Source organism: Columba livia, chromosome 26 (genome assembly GCF_036013475.1).
Source record: "Columba livia isolate bColLiv1 breed racing homer chromosome 26, bColLiv1.pat.W.v2, whole genome shotgun sequence".
NCBI lineage: Eukaryota > Metazoa > Chordata > Aves > Columbiformes > Columbidae > Columba > Columba livia.
In genome coordinates, this window is record NC_088627.1 from 3,424,578 (window position 1) to 3,443,981 (window position 19,404).

The 19,404-nt window shown below is 62.2% G+C and overlaps 1 protein-coding gene across 4 annotated transcripts; it reads left to right on the forward strand.

The window, feature by feature from the left end:
• The first annotated feature begins 679 nt into the window (after positions 1–679).
• Positions 680–18,220, forward strand: KCNQ4 (potassium voltage-gated channel subfamily Q member 4). Of its 4 annotated transcripts, none has more exons than XM_065041618.1 (15): positions 680–1,067; positions 9,108–9,198; positions 9,888–10,014; positions 10,089–10,264; positions 10,338–10,463; positions 10,529–10,666; positions 10,817–10,912; positions 11,113–11,201; positions 12,289–12,444; positions 13,381–13,425; positions 15,116–15,315; positions 15,427–15,529; positions 15,789–15,920; positions 16,109–16,244; positions 16,359–18,220. In XM_065041618.1, the coding sequence occupies exons 1-15, from the start codon at positions 820–822 to the stop codon at positions 16,575–16,577; spliced, it is 2,082 nt and encodes a 693-aa protein (XP_064897690.1). In that variant the 5' UTR covers positions 680–819; the 3' UTR covers positions 16,578–18,220. The 4 variants fall into 4 exon arrangements, with proteins under 4 accessions (XP_064897690.1, XP_064897691.1, XP_064897692.1 ...); XM_065041619.1 differs by having other exon boundaries at positions 681–1,067; positions 10,556–10,666; XM_065041620.1 differs by lacking the exon at positions 13,381–13,425 and having other exon boundaries at positions 683–1,067.
• The last annotated feature ends 1,184 nt before the right edge of the window (positions 18,221–19,404 follow it).

Consider the following 19,404-nt stretch of genomic DNA (forward strand, 5'->3'; position numbering starts at 1 on the left):
CTGGCTTGGGAAGCTTGTGTCTGGGATGCTCCATGCCTGGTGGCCAGGGACACTGGCTCCAGAGGTGCTCCCTCCAGAGATACTCCATGCTTGGTAGCCTACGGTGCTTGATACTGTGTGGTTTGGGATGTTCACTCACAGGATGCTCGGTACTTGGCAGCCTGGGATGCTCTACATCCCATGGTTTGGGATGCTCACTGTGGGATGCTCCACACCCCATGGTTTGGCATGCTCACTAGATGGATACTCCACACCCCATGGTTTGGGATGCTCACTAGATGGATGCTCCACACCCCATGGTTTGGGATGCTCACTAGATGGATGCTCCACACCCCGTGTTTTGGGATGCTCATGAGATGGATGCTCCACACTCCATGGTTTGGGATGCTCACTAGATGGATGCTCTATGCCCTGTGGCTTGGGATGCTCCACACCCCACGGTTTGGGATGCTCCACGCCCCGTGGCCAGGACACTGCCCGGTGCTGTGGGCAGCAGGAGGTCCCCAAGGACTCCACGAGGAAAGGTCCCTCCAGCCGGGCTGGGGGTGACAGCGGAGGAGCCCCCGGGGCTGCTGCCACCCCCTGCCCGTCGTGCCCGTCCCGCCGGAGCCCCGGGGGCGGGGGCCAGGTACGGCGGGGCGGGCTTGTCCCGGCGGGGCGGCGGCGGGGGAGGGCCCGGCGGCGGCGGGCAGCTAAAGGCAGGTGGCACCGGGGAGCGGCCCCGGGCTGCTCGGGGGCGGTGCGGAGCCGTCCAGCGGAGCCGGAGCGGGGGTCCGGCGGGGCCATGCGGCGGGCGGCGGCCTGAGCGGGGCGGTGGCCATGGCCGGGGCGGCGGCGGGCGGCGGGGAGCTGCGGGCGGCGGCGCTGACAGGGGTGCGCACCGAGGGCACGGGGCCGCCCGGCGGGACCCCCCCGCCCCGCCACCGGGCGCTGCTGGCGGCACCGCGCCCCGGGACCGCCGCCCGCCCCGCCGGGCCCCAGCGCTGCTGCCGCCGCCGCCTGCAGAACTGTCTGTACAACGTGCTGGAGCGGCCCCGCGGGTGGGCCTTCGTCTACCATGTCTTCATGTGAGTACCAGCGTCACGGGGGGGAGCGGGGCGGCTACCGGCTGCAGCGTCCCACCGCCCCGGGGCTGCTCCTGCCGCCGCTGGTCCCGGTGGGACGGCGGGTCCCGGCGCTGCCGGTGCCCGCTCGGAGTAACGAGGAACCGGGGGCAGCCGTCCCTGCGAGCGAGTCCCGGCACCGGTTCCCCGGGCTCCTCCGGAGAAGTTTCTCCGGGAGCGTTTGGCGAAAGGGGACGCGCCGGCGGTGCCCGGTACGGCCCGGCAGCGGGGCCGGGGCGGTGGGAGCTGCGCGCTGGGGGCTCCGGTACCGGCTGGACCGGGGGCTGCGGCTCCGGTGCGAGGAGGTGAGTGGGTCCCCGGGGGACGGGACTCGCTCTCCGCGATGGCCCGGATACAGAGAGCCCCTTCCTGGTGGCACCCAAACGGTCACCGTCCTGCCCTGCCGCTGTGTCCTTGCTCTGTGTGTCCCTGGCTGGTGTCACCGAGCCTCAGAGGCGGGGAGTCCCCTGAAGGGGTGACAGGGCGTCCCCTGAAGGGGTGACGGGGCAGGTCCCCTGGGGTACCTGTAGCAGTGTTGGGATGCAGCAGCGCTCCCAGCCCAGCATCCCTGCAGCTGTGCCCAGTGGGATGGGGGAAAGCAGGGGACGGGTTTCTTGTCCCTGGTTAAAAGCTGCAAGGTGGCGGTGACAGCTGTACCCCGAGAGCTGTGCCCATTCTGGGGTCACGGCTGCTGTTGGTCCCCGGCACTAGAACATCCCCCTCCAGAGATGAAGCCGGGGTGCTCGCAGGAGTGCGTCTGCTACCTGGCCTGGCTCAATGCGGTTTTGCGGGTTGTGCAGCACTACTCTGGCTTTCCTTGCTGGACCTGGGAATTTGTTGGCTTTTCTGAAGCAGAATCTTCTCAGGGCCAAGTAATGAATTCACAAAAACTGGGGTTGTTTGCTCGGAGGGCTGTCGAGGGGCTGCAAAGCTGGGGTGCTGGTGACGCACCCGGAGGTTGTGGGCAGAGAAGGGAGCTCTGTGCTGGGGGTTGTTCTGGCTCAGGACCCCCACCCTGCTCTGGCTGCACTGCTGGGACACTGTCAGGACACCAGTGCTCCCAGCCATTGGCATGGGGGAGGAGGTGGTTTCCCCCTCTGCTTGGTGTGTGCACCGTGCTCCACAGACCCATGAGCCCAAAAACTGCCTCTCCCTCTGCGTTCAGGAGTGATAACGCGGTGCTGAGTCGTTAGTGGGGTGTGCGAGCTGGAGCTTGTTAGGAGGCAGGAAAGTGGGTCTTGCCTAAGTTAGCAGATTGAGGTGGCAGGATGAATTTGTCAGTAGATAAGAGGGCACCTGAGCTCCCCAGGGAGCCAGGAGAGGAGCCCGGGACCCATTTGTAACGCCTGCCGACACCTCCGCAGTCTGCTTCAGCAATAATACCTACGTTTGCAAATACCACCCTGGAAAGAGCTTTTCCTGCAAGGAATTAATAATGACAGGAGCCGAAACCTCCTGCTAGGAAAGGGGGATCTGACTTTTTTGTGTAGGTACTTGCTGGGCTCTGGAAAACAGATGCCACTGCTCATCTCACGGCCGAGACGCGTGTGCCCGAGCATCCTCCACCAGTTCTCCCTCCTGACCTGCATGTGTTGGCCTGGAAACAACCACACTGGACCAAAGAGCATCCCTTGCAGATCCCAACAAGCCCTGGGTCCCTCCTCTGCCTCCCCAACTGTGTCCAGCTCCTGTCACCTCTGGGACATGGGTTTTGCACAGGGGGAGCAGCGGGGACAGTGGCACAGCTGTGCCGGGGAGCGCGGGGCTCTTGCAGGCTCATCTGCTGAGGATGGACCCAATGGGGAGTCAATAGCAGGACCAGAACACCTTAAGCATTTAGCAGGACGGGGAGGATTTGTGTTTGCTTGCTCACTTAGTTTAAAAGCTGAGGTACGCTGCAGTCCTGCTGGGGACCCCCCAAAAGTGTGCGGGAAGATGCAAGGTGTTGACATCTGTGAAACCTTTCCTGTAAATGTTGTGGTGGTGCAGTCACCTCTGTTCTCAGGAATTATTTGTGCCCCTCAAAAGCTAAGGACTGTGTTTTTTAACAAAAAGAGGAGGAAGGTGTTACACCTGCTTTGGGGGAGACTGAGGCATAGGGAAGATGGAGCCCATGGCCCAAGGTGACCCAAGTGCTGGTGACAGGACCTGCGCTCTGAGTCACGCCTGTGCGCTCCCCCCAGGCAGCCTGGCTGCGAGACAGCCCTGGAAACTGCTAAAATGGAAATACCCGCTGAGAAGTGAAGCGCTTCCCTCCCCGGAGCGATTTATTGTCTGGGAACACGTAGCTGGGCTGAGCTGGTACCACTTATTGGACAAGTTCAGTCTCTTTCTGGTGGCAAATTGATCCCAAATAGCTCAGCTCCGGGCTGGGCTGGTGCTGCTGCACCTTGCAGGGTGGTTTGGTGGCTGCACCGTCTCTGCAGCCCCGAGCGTGACAGGGGGTTGCAAGCTGGTGTAAAGCAGGGTGAGGTGTGCGGTGTTGGCTCGCCAGCCCCATCACCTCCATCGGGGCTGTGGAAGCACACGCTTGGGCTTGGCCGGCTTGCAAAGCTCTGCCTTTCCCTCTTGAAATGAGAGTTTTTGAAGCTTACAGAGCAAATCTGGGAGCGTGACCAGAGCGTTAACCTAAAGACTTTACAGCCAGAAAGCAAATAAAAGCTTCTTTTTTTCCAATCTCCACCTCTTAAGCAAGCGGAAAGGCTGTTCTCATCCCCAGTTGGTGCCTTTTGCTCTGCGGTGCTGGGCAGAGCTGCTGCTCTGGGATTGTGCTGGGGCACGGGCACCACTGCCAGCCGGGAGGCTGCCCCCAAAGGGGTCTCCTCCAGCCCTGAGCTGCACTGCGGGGGTTTCCAGTTCAAGCTGTTCCTGCCCATCCACCAGCATACGGCCAGGGGCTCTGGGAGCTGCTGCCCTGCTGGAAATGGGGCTCTGGGAGCTGGTCTGGGTGGTTATGAAACTGCTGGGTGCACCAGCAGCTCAGCTCAGCACTTTTCCTTTTCCTAGAGGAATGCTTGAATAAAGAACAGTTTGACCTGGAGCAAATTAGGGAAGACTGAGCCGGCAGCACCAGGGAAAACCCGCAGCCCCCTGCCTGTAGCACTGACCTCTGGGCCAGTGGGATGTGTGTCCCCCCTGCTGCTGTTGGCAGCATCTCACCCAGGTGCTGTTGAGTCACTGGGATTTTATTTACCTTGTGAAGTGTCACCCTGTGCCTGGGACGTGGAGGAGATGGGAACACAATGCTCAGAGAGTGCCCTGGGCAGGCATCCCCCAGCCTCAGCATTTGGTGCCATTGGTTCCCCATGTACGCTGTGGCGGGGCAGAGGGGTGACAGCTCCCGGCAGAGCCCTGGGACAGTCCCCGAGCCAGCTCGGCACCGGGTGAGCAATGCCAGGCGCGGGCTGGGCTCGGGGCCCTGGGGAATCCCCGCTGGCTCGGGGCAGCGCCATGGGGGGGTGATGGGTGCGGGGCAGCGGCTGGCGGGTCCCCCCGCGCTCCGGCCAGCTCCTGGCTGGGGACCAGGCTGCTGGCAGCCCAGCCGTCCCGCAGCTTCTCTGTGCTCGGGTCCCGTTCCAGGGAGGGCTGTGGTGGGCAGGGGGACTCTGCCGCCCCTGCCGCATCCCTCCGTCTTGCCGCATCCCTCCGTCACCGCTTGGCAAGCGGAAAAGCCCTTTCCTCACCGCACCAGGGATTTGCCACCGTGTTGAGTGCCCGCAGCAGCCCCAGCCCAGGCTTCTGCCAGTCCCCCCAGGGCTGTTTGATGGGCTGGAGCCCCGAAGGGTTTGCAGAGAAATTCCTTCATCCCCTGCTTGATGCCAGCACTGCCAGCTCAGTAGAAATCTCTTGTATTATGCTCTGTGCTTTTAACTTGCTGGCCCTGGCATCTCCGGCAGTGGCTGGTTTGGTGACTGTCAAGCCAAATCCTGCGCTCAGGTGGCCAAAATAAAAGGGGCCGGGGATTCTGTGCCCTTCAGGCAGTGGGGCTGCCTCACTTACCTTGCCTGGGCTTGAAATGGGAGCTGCGTTTGGGGGCAATGCCAGTGGGGAGAGGAGCCGGCACAGCAGTTTCCCCAGCCCGATGTGGTGTCACTGGGGCATAAAATTAAGCAACTTTGGCGCAACATGAAACTGTGCATTGATTTTTCTTTTCTTTATTTATTTATTTTCTCCTTTCCCCTCTTGCTGCTCCTATCACATCCCCCAGCCCGGAGCAGGAGGTGCCAGTTTGGGTGCCTGCAGCTTATTGATCCCTCCAAGCAGTGGGGGTCAGAGTGGGGCTGAGCAAGTGCCCAAACCTGCCCCTCTGCCTGTGGGTGCTTCTGCTGCCCATTCAAGATGTTGGGGTCTCAGCCTGACCTGACTTTTTGGGGCCACTTGTGTTCCTGTCCCCTGTGGAGTACCAGGGTGCTGGAGGGTGGGGGTGCCCCTGATCCCTCTCCTGGGGTGCAAAGCCCATTGGGCATCTGCAAACACGCTGTTTTTTTGTCCCCCCCCTTCAGCCAGCTCCTTGCCAGAATGATTCAAGAGCAAAACTATCTCAACCGCTCCGTGTGAGCGTCTTGGCACTGTCCGCGGGAGCCTTGTGACCGGGCTCCCCATGGGGACCGCGGGGCGGTGGGTGACGTGGGGGTGCAGACGGGCAGTGCGAGGGTGATGGGTGATGCCAGCTGCAGGTTTTGCTCACCAAAACACAAAGGCAGGGTGGCCAGGTGATCGTGGGGAGATGCTCGGTGATTTTGTGCTGCTCCTCTCTGTGGCGTGGGCAGGAGCGCGGCACGGGTTGGACCCTGCCATGGTTACGGGTGCAAACAGCCACACTATGCCCCGGTTATTTATATCCCCCGGAGCAGCCAGGCTGCCCGCTCCACCTCTCCTGAAGGGCTGCCGGGGCGAGGGACGGGGGATTTGTAAGACACGCTGTTTATACAGCTGCAGACGGTGCGCGGGGAGCTGAACCTCCAGGGCTGGGGAGGCTGGAGAGCGAAATATCATCCCATCCCCATCCCTGTTCATGTCCCCACTGGAGCTGAACTTGGGCAGTTTAGACCCAAACAGCCCTTTCCCGCGGTGGGACAGCCCATGCCGTGGGGACCCGCCAGAGCCGTGACGGGAGCTGTGCCCTTTGCCAGGATCTGTTTGCTCGCTCGTCCCTGAGCTGTTTATCCTGTGGCGCGTGGTGTTTTCCTTCCGCTGAGTTATTGCCGGCTGTCAGCACAAACCTCCCTGACCCCGCCTGTGCCCCCGCCTCGGGGCTTGCTTGCAGGGGGAGAGCGAAGCAGGGCCTGGGGGTGCCCAGCATCACCCCCAAATTCCCAGCCTGGACACTGATCCCTTGCCGGGGCTGGGGGTGCAGCCTGGCTGAGCATCCGTGTCCCATCGGCACCGGGTGCTGCAGCACAGCTTTGCCCAGGCTGGCCCGGCGTGCAGCCTGTTTCCCCAGGGCTGTTTAGGTGGGTGCTGGGTGCCGGCTGGTGCCCCCATGCCCGGTGTTTCTCCTCACCAGCCCGGGCTGACCTGGCCCGGTTCCCCTGTGCTCAGCAGCTTTCCCGGCTCACCTGTTCCTCCGCGGCACCGCACTGCCCGTGCGGGCAGCAGCATATGGCAAAGTGCGCTCTAATGAAGATTAATGTGAGGAGATTCGCCTTCTCCAGCCCGGACCCCCGCCAGGTTTTAATTATTGTTTTGGGGAGGAGTGATCCTGCAGACAGGCGTTGCTCCTGCAGAGGTGAGAACACCCGGAGGGGTCCCATCCCCGTGTCCCCTCCTGTGCGGGGACATGTGCGGGGGCAGCAGGAGCCCCTGGGGGCGGTGGAAGGTTTATTGGGGAGAGCTGATGCACCGGCTCAGCAACAGCAGCATCTGCTCCTGCCATCCCCTGGGATGAAGGGGAGCAGGGAGGCAGCAAGGCTCCCGTCCCCCCATCCCTGCCCCATCTCCTTTTTTTCTATGCAGAGCTCTTTTTAATATTTCTCTTCTCCTTCTTGGTGGGTGGGCAGAACAGTGAATTGGGGAGGGGGAGCCCAGCACTGCACGGTGTTGGGTGGAGAGGTCGGCCGAGCCCTCGGTGCGGGGCAGAGCTGCTGAGAGCAGCACTTCAGCCCCGGCAAGGGGGGGGACACGGCCCGTTCCTGGCTCCCCGAGATGCCTTCAGGCACCTGACCCTTTCCCTAAGCCGCTTAGGCGCAGCCGGGGCGTTTGCCAGGCTTTACAAATTAATTCCTAGCAGGTGATGTGTTCCCAGCGAGTTTCTTTGCCAGCCCCCCAGTGGGGCCTCATGTGCCCGAATCCTTCCCCAAGTCCCATGGGATGCTGGGGGGATCTGGGCAGGAGGCGTTTGTACCCTGGGGGTGTGGGTTTCCATCACCCGCCCTGTGACATGGCTTTACCAACCAGCCCCATTGCTCCTGGTGCTGCTGTGGAGACAGGTGACAAGTGAGGCTCCGGCTTGGTGCAAAGGCACCGTGACTCGCTGCCACCCACAGCATGTCCCCGTGGGAGCCGCGTGTCCTCAGCCACCAGAGAGCCCCCCTCCCCGCTCCCCGTCCAGGACAAGAGGCACAAATCTTTGCAGGCTGGGAGATTTCTGCCTTCCCTTCTGCTTTGTGCTCCGCTGCCCGTGTAATTGCCTGCTAAATCCTGATTGTATAAGCTTTATTGCTGATGGTGCACGAAGCAGAAAGGCTCTGCCCTGGGCTGCTCAGCCAGCTCTTGTTTTGCTCCTCGGACCAAACGCTGTGACCAGGGGACGGTGACTGGCTCAGTGCTCCCCGTCTGTGCCATTGCCTGTGCCATCGCCTGTGCCATCGCCTGCCGGAGGAGTTAACGGCAGAACTGCTGTGCTGGAGGAAAGGGGCTTGATTAATAATTCAGAGGGAGAAAGAACTGGCTCCAGCCTTCTGCTTTGCAGCTGGGGAGTGCAGGACGGTGTCGGGACTGCGACACCCGCCAGTGCTGTAGCTGGCATGTGGTGTGTCACTCCAGCTCTCCCTTCTCTTGTTCCTTGGGGTTTCTCTGCCATCAGTCCCATCTCTAATTTCCTCTTGCAGCGTTTTTGGGGAAGGGAGGCTGGGATTTGAGCTGGGTGGCACCCCCTTGCCCCACTGTGTGGGCACAGGGCGCTTGGCAGCCCCCTCAGACCTGCCCAGGTTTGCAGAGGCACACACTTTGGGTTTGGGGTGTGCGTGTGTCCCCAGGCTCCCCACACCCCCAGTACTCAGTCTCCGAATCGTGTCCCCTTGGCCGGGGTGGTCCCACAGGGGACACAGCATTGTCCCATACGGGTCGGGTTTGGTGCCCGGAGCCCCCCATGGCATTATGGACGCGGCTCCGGCGGAGTGACAGCCCTTTGCACGCCATCACGTGGGCCGGTGGCACAAGCCCTCTGCTTTCCATTTTTAGAATCGCTGGATCAGGGGAAAAAATGTATTTTTGGAGTTTGATTTGCTTCAGCTTCAGAATTTATTTTTTTTTCCCCCCTCCTTATTTTAAATGGGCCAAAGCCCCTCGTGTCTTAACGCGGCTCTGGAGGACAGAGCCCCAGAGCAGCTCCCTGGTAACTCTTCTCGCAGCTGTCTGTTCCCGGGTGTCCCCATGTCCCTCGCAGGTCCCCACAGTGTCAGTGATGGTGGGGACAGTCAGGAGAAGCTCTGGTCCCTCTTCTGCAGCAGCAGGGGTGCGGGACACCCCCTCTCCCTCTCCATCTTTAATTAGCGGTGGTTTTCCCAAGGGTCCTGCCGTGGGCTCGGTGCCCTGGACCAGAGAGGTGCATCCCGGTGCTGTGGCAGAGTTCAGGCACAGCCCTGTCTCTGCATCCATGGGCAGCGGCTCCTGGGCTCCCGAACTGCTCCATGCCACCATCTAGGGGCAAACCATGTCCCCGGTGGCTCAGCCACGGCCACCGAGGTCTCAGCTTGGGGGGACAGGCTGCAAGCGGGGTCAGCGCTGCCGGCTGGGCTCCCCCTGGCTGGCCCTGATCCCTGCGCTGACACGTTCTCGTTCCAGATTCCTCCTCGTCTTCAGCTGCCTGGTGCTGTCAGTCTTCTCCACCATCCAGGAGCACCAGAAACTGGCCAACCAGTGCCTCTTTATCCTGGTAAGTGGGAAGTCGCTTGGACTCCCCCTCTCCACATTGCACCCCAAGAAACTTGGACAAGTCATGGACAAAACCCCTCCAACCCCTTCCCCATCCCGAATTTTGTTATTGATCATTGGTGTTAACGATGGCAGCCTCTCCGCATCGGGGAGAAGCTGCAGGGTGGCCACACTGCTGTTAGTGTCCCCACGCTTGGGGTGGCCCGACACCACAGCCAGACCTCCATGGAGCAGAGAGGCATAAACACTAGAAAAGGCAAGGCAGGAGGGGCTAAAATAGGCAACTTTCCCCCAAACTGTCAGAAAGAGCTGACGCTGGAGTTCTTCCGAGTGATGGAGACTAAATTGGGAAGGTCCTTTTGACTTTCCCACGAGTAAGCAGAACGGGGGCTTGTTTGTGCGGGAGGTAGGAGGACAATGCTGACGGCGGAGGAAAAGGACCCAGCTCGGTGGGAGCTTGGCGCAGGTAGGAAAGCCGGGATGCTCACACGGGCTCCACGGCTGTGGCTCCCGTCTCGCTGCCCTGATTCCCCTGGGATGGCTCCGACCAGGGCTGTGTCAGGGCCTTGGGAGGGACACCATGTCCCCTCTACACGCTCCTCAACATTAATATGTCATTTTGCACCCCCAAGGCCAGAGCTGAGCCCCCTCCCCATCTCACCCTCCTGTCCCCTCTGTTTGCCCCGACAGGAGTTTGTCATGATCGTGGTGTTCGGCATGGAGTACATCATCCGCGTCTGGGCGGCCGGCTGCTGCTGCCGCTACCGGGGCTGGCGGGGACGGTTCCGCTTTGCCAGGAAGCCGTTCTGCGTTATAGGTACTGGGGGACAGCACAGGGATTTGGGGACTTGCGGCATCACCCATGCACCCCTGACCCTCGCCATCCCTTAGATTTCATCGTCTTCATCGCCTCGGTGGCTGTCATCGCCGCCGGCACCCAGGGCAACATCTTCGCCACCTCGGCGCTGCGCAGCATGCGGTTCCTGCAGATCCTGCGCATGGTGCGCATGGACCGGCGCGGCGGCACCTGGAAGCTGCTGGGATCCGTTGTCTATGCCCACAGCAAGGTGAGGGTGTGGGGTCCCACCACAGCCCCCCCAACACCTCCCTGAGCCCCTCTCACCCCCCCCACCCCGGCAGGAGCTCATCACCGCCTGGTACATCGGCTTCCTGGTGCTCATCTTCGCCTCCTTCCTCGTCTACCTGGCTGAGAAGGATGCAAACGCCCAATTTGCCACCTACGCCGACTCCCTGTGGTGGGGCACGGTAAGCTCGGCTGCCGCGGCCCCCCAGTCCTGGGAGAGGACGGGGAGGGGGGGAGCTCCCTCCAGGCCTCCCCCTGCTCTGCCCCCGGGCAGGTCACCCTCACCACCATCGGCTACGGGGACAAGACGCCGCAGACATGGCTGGGACGGATGCTGGCGGCCGGCTTCGCCCTGCTCGGCATCTCCTTCTTTGCGCTGCCCGCAGTGAGTGGGGTGGGGAGAGGGTCCCTGTGCCTCCTACCCTGAAGGAATCGGGGAGAAAGGGGAAAAATCCACCCCTGAGACAGGAGGGTGCCCTGGCTGGAGGTGGTGGCATGGCTGGCACCCACAGATCCTGTCCCCTGCTGTCCCCAGGGGATCCTGGGCTCTGGCTTCGCCCTCAAAGTGCAGGAGCAGCATCGGCAGAAGCACTTTGAGAAGAGACGAACTCCAGCAGCCAATCTGATCCAGGTAGCACGGGGCTGGTGCATCCCATCATGGGCATGTCCCCCATCTGCTCTGCCTGTCCCTGCCTGCTGCAGGCAGGACCCAAATGCCAACCCCAAACCTGGCAGCTGGCTTCTTTGGCTCTGCCCAAGGGGATGGAGGAGTCAGCAGGAGGTCTCGCTGATCTCAGACCCCACTGCCCGTGGGCTCTTGCTCCCATACAGGCTGCCTGGCGCTTGTACTCTACAGACGGCAGCCGGCTGTACCTGACGGCTACCTGGTGTTACTATGACAGCCTCCTGCCCGCCTTCAGGTAGGCAGGGTGGGGGCTGCGGGGTTCCTGTGGGTCCCTGTGGGGTCCCAGGGTGACAAGTGATGGGGGCAGCCCCTGCCATGATGTGAAGCCACCAGTGGCTCAGTGGGGCCGAGCAGCATGGACACCGTGTTCAGCCCCGGGACACTGGGGCACAGCGTCTGCTGAACACCCAGCACCCTCCTCCATCCCCACCATCCCCAGCACCCATCCCACACATCCATAGCCTTCCTCCAGCACCGCCGTGGGGAGAGGATGGTGGCACCGGCCGTGGGGACCTCGTGGCCGGGGACAATGGAGCTGCAGCCATCTGGGAGCTCCGAGTGCAGCAGAGCAGATGGAGCCGGGGGGTCTGGAGGGGAGCCCTGTGCCCCCTCCTTGCCGCGCTGTCCCCTCCTGTGGCCTCTGTGATGTTGCCACCATGGATGGATCAAGGACTCTCTGAAGCTTTTCCAGATGCCCCTTGTTTTCCCATCATGCTGAACACGCTGGTGTCTGCCCTTCGGTCCCTGTCCTAGCAGCAGGACCTGCCAGTGCCCTGCCTGTCCCTGCCTGTGCGTCCTGACCCCGCTGTGGCCCCGTGTTTCTTTGCAATGACAAATTCACTCTTCCCTTTCACTCTTTATTTTTTCAAAGACAGGGCTCTTAACAGCCGAGGCAGCGAGTCCCTCTGGTCCCTGAGATGTGGCTTCCCGAGCATCATTGCATTGGGCAATCCCAGCGGGGACATCGCGGGGGGCTCTGCGGCCCCTCCTGCTGTGCCAGGAGCTGTTTGTCCAGCAGCAGGGAGCTGGGATGGGCACAGGGGTCCAACCCCTCCGCTTGTGCCCAGCCTCTGTGGGACTCTCTCCCACTGTCCCCCTCCCAGCACTGTCACCCCCAGGTCGGCAGCAACAAGTCAGAGCTGTTAAGAAACCATCTTGAAAGAAATCGCTGGGTTTTGCTTCTTGTTTTTCCTTCTTATTTTGCTCTGGTTTTGCTTTGCTTTGCACAGAGGAGGACCCAGCTCTGCTCAGCCTTGGTTTACTCATCTCGTTTGGTTTGGAAAGTTTAATTTCTCCATGTTTTTATTTAACCCCAACCTCAGAGAGCTGGTCCTAATGTTTGAGCATTTGCACCGAGTCCGCAACGGAGGATTTAGGAATTCAGAGGTGAAAAAATTCCCCGACGGAGCCCCACCGCCTTATCACTCCTTCACCCCTGGCCAGAAAAGCATCAGCCCTGCGGCTTGTCCAGGGGACAGGTAGGAGGGTGCAGCCCCACGGCCCCACGTTCTCTCTGTCCACTGTCCTCTGATTGTCTGTCTGCCTGTGGTGCCACCACGGTGCCCGTCACTGTGGACGGACTCTGAGCTCTTGTACCCTTGTGAAGCCTCTTGCAACATTCAGCTCCACCTTTCTGCCCTTCTCGATGTGGCCACGGCACCAGGACCTTGCACAGGGGGACAAAGCGTGGTCAGAAATGACCCTGTGATGGCAATTCTGCATGCCAGTGGGGCTGCGTGGCCCTGCTGCAGAGCCAGGCAAGGAGCAAAACCCACTTCCCCTGGTCTGAGATGGGCTTCATGTGCCCACAGCAGTGGGGAGCAGCGATGCCAAGCTGCCCCTGCACCGACAGAAGAGATGAGGGTTCGCGGCTGCCACACTGCTGGTGGCAGCTGCTTGTGCACCGTGTCCCTGGTCCCCTCCGGGTGAAGAGCATCCCAGAGATGCCAGTGTGCCATGCAGGACATCGGCATGGTGCAGGGCTTTGGGACAGCATCAGGGTTAGGTGTGGAGAGGCAGTGGTGTTGTGCCTCAGTTTCCCCTGTGGAGCTGGACACAGAGCTGTGGGAGCTCTGGTGTGACGTGGGGATATGCTGAGCTGTGGGGCTGCGGCTGCCCTGCTATGGGGCTGGGGGGACCTGCTCCTCCTGTGTGCCTTGAGGTGAGTACGGGCTTGGGGGGCTCCTCCTGGTGAACAGCCAGGACCTGGCACGAGAGGGACTGTGACCCCCCGGCCATCCCACCTGGGGGGGCCCGAGCCTCCCCCCATCTCCTCCGCGAGCATCACCTCTCATAACATCTCATCTTCTCTCTCTCCTCCCCTCTCCTGCTCACTCTCCTCCTCTCCATCCCCCTGATCTCCCCCACACCTTTTCTGCCCCCAAACCTTTTCTGCCCCCCCATCCACCCCCAAGCTGGAAGGAGGAGGACGTGCAGCCCCACAAGTGCTTACGCCTCAGGTAACGTTTCCCCCCGGCCATGGCTTCTGCCTGTCCTGTCCTGTCCTCCCACAGGGGACAAGGGTCCATGGGGACAAGGGTATGCACGTGCTGTTACCAAATCACTTTTTTTGCAGAGTTTTGCCAGTGAGAAACCGGACTTTTGTTGGCCAGACAGGCATTAGTGTTTATGCAGGACCTACACAAACAACTTTGCTTGTGCTTCTTGCCCCTGCAGCGGAGGGGGAGCACCCTGCCCAGGTCCGGTGCAGTGGGTGATGCTCACCGGCGGCGGGCAGGGACCCTGTGCCCATGGGCTGGGGTGCCAGTGTGGCCAGGGGGGTCGGGGACGCGGTCACCTGGGATGTTCTGCTCCCTCCCAGCCCTGGGCTAACTCTGCTTTTCTCCTGTGTCTCTGCCCTGACCCTTCAGCCAGATCTTTAGTGGTAAGAGGAGGCTCTTGCGGACGTGGGGCACGTGGAGACGGAGGTACTGCGGCCGCTGCCTGCCCGTCCTGCTGCCTGCCCGTCCTGTTGCCTGCGCCGGGCAGCCGCAGGCTGGGGAGCGGTGGGGTGCATGGTGCCCGTGGGGCAGAGGGGGTCGGGGGTAAGGCGGAGGGGATGAAGGTCAAAGGATGATCCTTGCGCAGGGCACGGGGGTCTGTGCATGGCCTGGGCTGAGCTGGCTGCCCCCACTGCCCCCCCACTGCCTCAGTTTCCCCCTGCGTGCAGCATGGATGAGCCCAGTCCCTTGGTCGTGCTGGGATTGCCGCATCCAGAGATGGCAAACTGCGGCACTTGGATAAACCCCATGGCATGTCTCTCCCACAGCCTGGAACCCCCCAGGTGTTCCCCTTCCCTAAGCCACCAGCTGCGGGGGCTTCTGGCAGCTCTGCCTGCACGGAACCAGCTCACCAGCAACCATGGGGGGAGCTGGGAGCCCTGTGTCCTGCCTGTGTCCCCACCTTGTCCCATGACTCCTGGCTGGGAATCTGGGGGTGTCCCTGCACACCTGTTGTGCACCGGGTGTGAGGTTTGCTCCGTGTGCGCCGCTTCCTCTGCTCGCGGTGCTGTGCGTCTGCTTGGCCTCCTTGCACGTCTCAGGGTGTGCTTGTGGTCCCACCTCACACGAGAGGCAGCACCAGATGGTGGTTTTGTGTAGGTCCTACATAAATTACGCCTGTTATCCCCAACAGCCCAGCGGGGTGGCTGGTTTCGGGAGCAGAGCTGGTGTTAGGGCAGGAGGGGGGCTGCTCCGCTCCCCACCCAAGCAGAGCCTCAATTTGGTGGTGCAGCCTGGAGGAGGAAGAGGAGAATGATGAAGGGGCCTGGCCGGGTGCCCCAGGACCCCCTGTGACAGCGAGGAAAGGACAGGAGCAGGGCTGCTCCCCACAGGGCTAGTTGCTGGTGACTGTGCTTTGTGTCGTGCCTGTCTCTCCATCCTCTCCCTGTCTCCTCTTTTCTCTGCTTTTGGGGTAAAAAAAAGGTATTTAAAGGAGTAACCCTGGAGCTGCTCCTGGCCTGGCTGGCACCTGAGCTTGTGCCCATCGCGTGCTGGGGGCTCTCTGTGAGCTCAGCGCAGCCCCCCATCCTCACCCCTGCTGTGATGGGCACATTGTGTGCCCTCAGTGGGATCTGCTCTCCCTCATCCCCATCCCTGTCCCCCGGTGCCCGCACACCTCTGACACCACCTGTCCCCTTGTCCCGTGCAGCAACAAGATGGGCATCAAGGACCGCATCCGGCTGAGCAGCCGGGGCCGGCAGCAGCTGGGACCCCCCCTGCACCGCTCCCCCAGCACCGAGGACATCCCCGAGGCCTCCAGCCCCACCAAAGTGCAGAAGAGCTGGAGCTTCAACGACCGGACCCGCTTCCGTGCGTCCCTCAGGCTCAAGCCACGGACCCCGGTCGAGGGTGAGCTCTGGGGACCCCAGCTGTGGGGTCACACTGGTGGGCTGTGGGGTTTTGGGGGGCACAGGGGGGCAGGCCTTGGTCTCTGCCACCCACCCGCTCTTGCACCCACAGCTGACTGCCCACCGGAGGACAGCGGCGAGGAGAAGGGCTCCCACTGTGACCTGACCTTCGAGGACATCATGCCATCGGTGAAGACCCTCATCCGGGCTGTCAGGTGAGACCGTCCCCTCCGGTGTTCCCCAGTGTCCCCAGCTCCTGCACAGCTCTTGGCCCTTGGCAACAAGGGGACGTGTCCAGATGGCCCCAGTCCAGCCCATGGTGGTGGCCAAGGTGGCCAGGGAGCAGGGATGGCTTGTGGCTCAGCCCCGCATGGGGACAGTGACTTTGCTTTGCACGTGCCCTCCCCCTCACCCCCTAAGTGTGGAGCCTCCAGCCCTCCCCAGTGTCCTGCAGCCAGTCCGGTGTCCCTGCAGGATCCTCAAGTTCCTGGTGGCCAAGAGGAAGTTCAAGGAGACCTTGCGTCCCTACGATGTCAAGGATGTCATCGAGCAGTACTCGGCCGGTCATCTCGACATGCTGGGCAGGATCAAGAGCCTTCAGATGCGGTGAGCTGCCCCAAATTTAGGGGGCAGGGAGCTCGGGAATCCTCTTGGTCTCCCATCACTAGTGGGAGGGGTGCTGGGCCATCGCGATGGGTGGGACATGTCCCAGGAGCCTGTCCCTATCCCTTGTGGTCTCACATACCCTCTGGTCCCCTGGGAGTGATGGGCTGTGTCCCCTCCCTCCCTGCCAGCGTGGACCAGATTGTGGGCAGGGGGGGCCTTGCCACAGACAAGAAGACGCGGGAGAAGGGGGAGAAACCGGCGCTGGAGACGGAGCTGGTGGACGAGCTCAGCATGATGGGGCGCGTGGTCAAAGTGGAGAGACAGGTCAGGAGGGGACACCGCTGGGGACCATGTCACTGTGCCTGTAGGATGGCGGGAGCTGGGACCCCCGTGTCCCCTCCCTGCGGGAGCGCTGTGCTCACCCTGCCCAACTCACAGGTGCAGTCCATCGAGCACAAGCTGGACCTGCTGCTCGGCCTCTACTCCCAGTGCCTGCGCAAAGGCTCCGTCAACTCTTTCAGCCTGGCTGCCGTGCAGGTGCCCCCACACGAGCCCGACATCACCTCCGACTACCACAGCCCTGTGGACCACGAGGACATCTCGATCTCTGCCCAGACCCTCAACATCTCCAGGTCGGCCAGCACCAACATGGACTGAGCGCAGAGGCAGCGGGACGGATCCTGCCGGGATGCGGGAACAGCTGTGGTATCGCCCGGTCCCCTCCAGCCGTGTCCCTCGCCCTGTTACTTGAACCGAGTCTGCCTTTGCGGGGATGTGGCTGCAGAGGGTGCCCATGCTGGGGATGCGGTGGGACTGTGGCACGGCCAGACCACACTCCTGGGATGCTCCTGCCTTCCCAGGGGGTGAGACCCCCCAGCTCCTGGGGGCTTGAGTGCTCCCCAGCCATAGCAGGGACACCCCAGCCCTTGGGACATGTCCAGCTCCCCAGGAGGGTCCTGCATGGTCCCCTGGGCCTCTACCAGCTATGCAAGGCTCCATTTTCCGCTGCCGGTGCTGAGCAGGGGTGTTGGGGCACAACCCACTGTGGTTTTACCTGCGTTGCTTGGGGTCAGAGCAGCAGCGGGGGACCCCTGGGAGGGAGAATGGGGGGGTCTGTTCCCCCTCACCCTCTGTTTCCCTGCTTGCAGGGCTGCAGCTGCACCTCTAGAAGCACAGCAGAGCCTCTGCCTGCCCGTGCATGCTCCCAGGGCAATATATATATAGGAGATATATATATATATATTTATGCAATAATGTCTTAATATGCAAGACCCCCGTGAAGAGCAACCCGTGGGGACATAGGCAATAAGCAAACCCCCTTACCAGCACAAAGGGCTGGATCCTGCTCCCGTGGGGACCTACCTGGGTGCCCTGGGGGCTCGGGGCCAGGTGACAAACCTCCACTCAAGGGTGGCAGGAGGAAGGGATGCAGGCACAGCTGCTGGGGATGGTGGTCCCCAAGGAGCATCCTTCCCTCTCATGTCCCAGACCCTGCTCTTGCTTAGAGGATTCCTTCCCAGCTGGGTCCTGCAGTGCTCAGTTTGTCCCTCCCAATATCCCCATCCCCTGTGTGACCTGGGGAGTACGGGCTGGGCCTGGGGGTGACTGCCTGGTGGGGACAGAGCCGTGTTGGCTGTGTCTCCTTGCATGCTGCTCCTAGCAGAGCCACGGCAGCTCCTGTGCTGCCCTGATCCCAGCCCTGGGACTGGTTTCCAGTCCCGCAGTGCTGGGCTGAGCTGGGCTGGAAACGATCGTGGTAGTGCCAAAGTTTGCCAAAGTGGGGGTCCTGTGGGGGGCTCGGCAGCGACACCTGCATGGTGGATCTTACCTGGTCTGGGGGGGACACCCCTGAGCCCCTCGCTGCTGCCAGCATGGCCCCTCCCTGGGCTTCGGACTGTGGGATTTGCACCCCCTTTCCCAAGCCCCCCCTGTGCCTCTGCTCCTGGCAGCAGGGACCCCCCCACCCTGCTCGTTTTTCTTGCCTTGTTAGTGCATGTGACCAGAGCCGCTGGCAGCCCCCCTGCTCCTGCACCACCTTGGCCCCCTCCCTTCGCCCCAGGGGTGCCCGTGTCCCTGGGCTGTGGGGCAGCAATGCCGTGGGGACACGAGGGAACAGCTGGGTGCTGTGGGTTGGTGCGTGGGTGCCGTGGGTGCCATGCGAGAGCTTCGCACGCAGGAACTAACTCGTAGGAGCCTCCCCGGTGCTGGCTGGTCCCTGCAGAATGCCCCAGCCAGCGGTAGTTACCTCACTTGATTAACTTATTAACTTATTTGTTTCATTAAAATTTGGAGTAGAGGCTGCCTGCCTGCCTGCTCTCTCTCTCTCCCGGCTCTCCCGAGAGGTGGCACTCCAGTCCTGCCGCCGAGTGCCGCGGCCGGAGGACCCAGGCATCCAGCCAGGGGACCCAGGCGTCCGGCCATCTCCCTGCCCCTGCCTTGGGCTCCCCCCAAGCCACAGACACCCCCTGATCTGGCCCCAGGATCCCAGCTCCATCACCCTCACCGGCTCCATGGTGCTGTGTCCCTGGGGGCTGATGCCACCGCAGAGGGGCCCATGTCCTGTGTTTGGAGCCTGGGGATGGTTGCTGCCCATCTGCCTCTTTAAAAGTGTCACGATGTGTCCCCAAGTGAGGTTGACACTGTGGTGGCCCCAGGAAGGCAGGGGTGTGAGCCCCCTTGCCCAGGAGACCACAACCCCTCAAGTGACAGCAAAGCCTTCACCCCATCGCTATGTTCTGGCACCCCACGGGGATATGTCCCCCAGCCTGAGAATGTTGGGGGGCCAGGGGTGGCCCCTTTCTGCACCGCCCTGCCCCGGTGCTGCCTGCAGAGGAAGCCGGGGTTCACCACAGGTCAGGCTCTGCCTTTCCGGCTGCTTCTCGCCAGCAAACCCATTCCTGTCTTATCCTAGAGCACTGGGCTCTGCCGAGCACCATGGGGCCAGCACCTCACTGTCCCCGCTGCCCCCAGAGCTGCCCCAGCCTGCTGGGATGGGGGTCTCGAGGTGATTCCTGGACCCACCAAGTGCCTGGTGTGCAGGACACGATCCCTGGGGACCCTCAGCCACCCCCAGAGCTGCGCGCATCCTGCTGGCAAGTGGCCCTGGGGCTGTTTGAAGCAGAAGCTTTGAAGTGGGAACCAGGATGCAGTGGTACCCGGAAAGCCCCGTGTGAGCGTCTGTGTCGGGAAGGCATCACATCGGCCTTGCACCAGCTGGGTAGCTTTTGGGGGTGGGTTTGGGCATTGCCACAACAGCGGGGTCTTCACCCTGCTGCAGCATTGTGCATCGCCAAGGGGTGCTCCCCCTTCACCCTACAGACACGCTGTGCAATGGGTACAGCTCAGCAGAGCTCGAGCACATCCCTGCTGTTCCGCAGGGCATCCAGGGATGACCCACCTGGGTCTGGGCTCTTTGCATCACTCCATGCGATGGAACCTGGGTGCTGGGGCCTTCCCCTCCGTGGCGCAGCCACACGCAGCGGTG

Bases quoted from the DNA above. Each gene is read 5' to 3' on its own strand.
- KCNQ4 (XM_065041618.1), top strand. From the start codon at position 820: ATGGCCGGGGCGGCGGCGGGCGGCGGGGAGCTGCGGGCGGCGGCGCTG. The intron at 1,068-9,107 runs GTGAGTACCAGC...TTCTCGTTCCAG, and splicing joins TTCGTCTACCATGTCTTCAT to ATTCCTCCTCGTCTTCAGCT. The intron at 10,464-10,528 runs GTAAGCTCGGCT...AGCTCCCTCCAG, and splicing joins ACTCCCTGTGGTGGGGCACG to GCCTCCCCCTGCTCTGCCCC.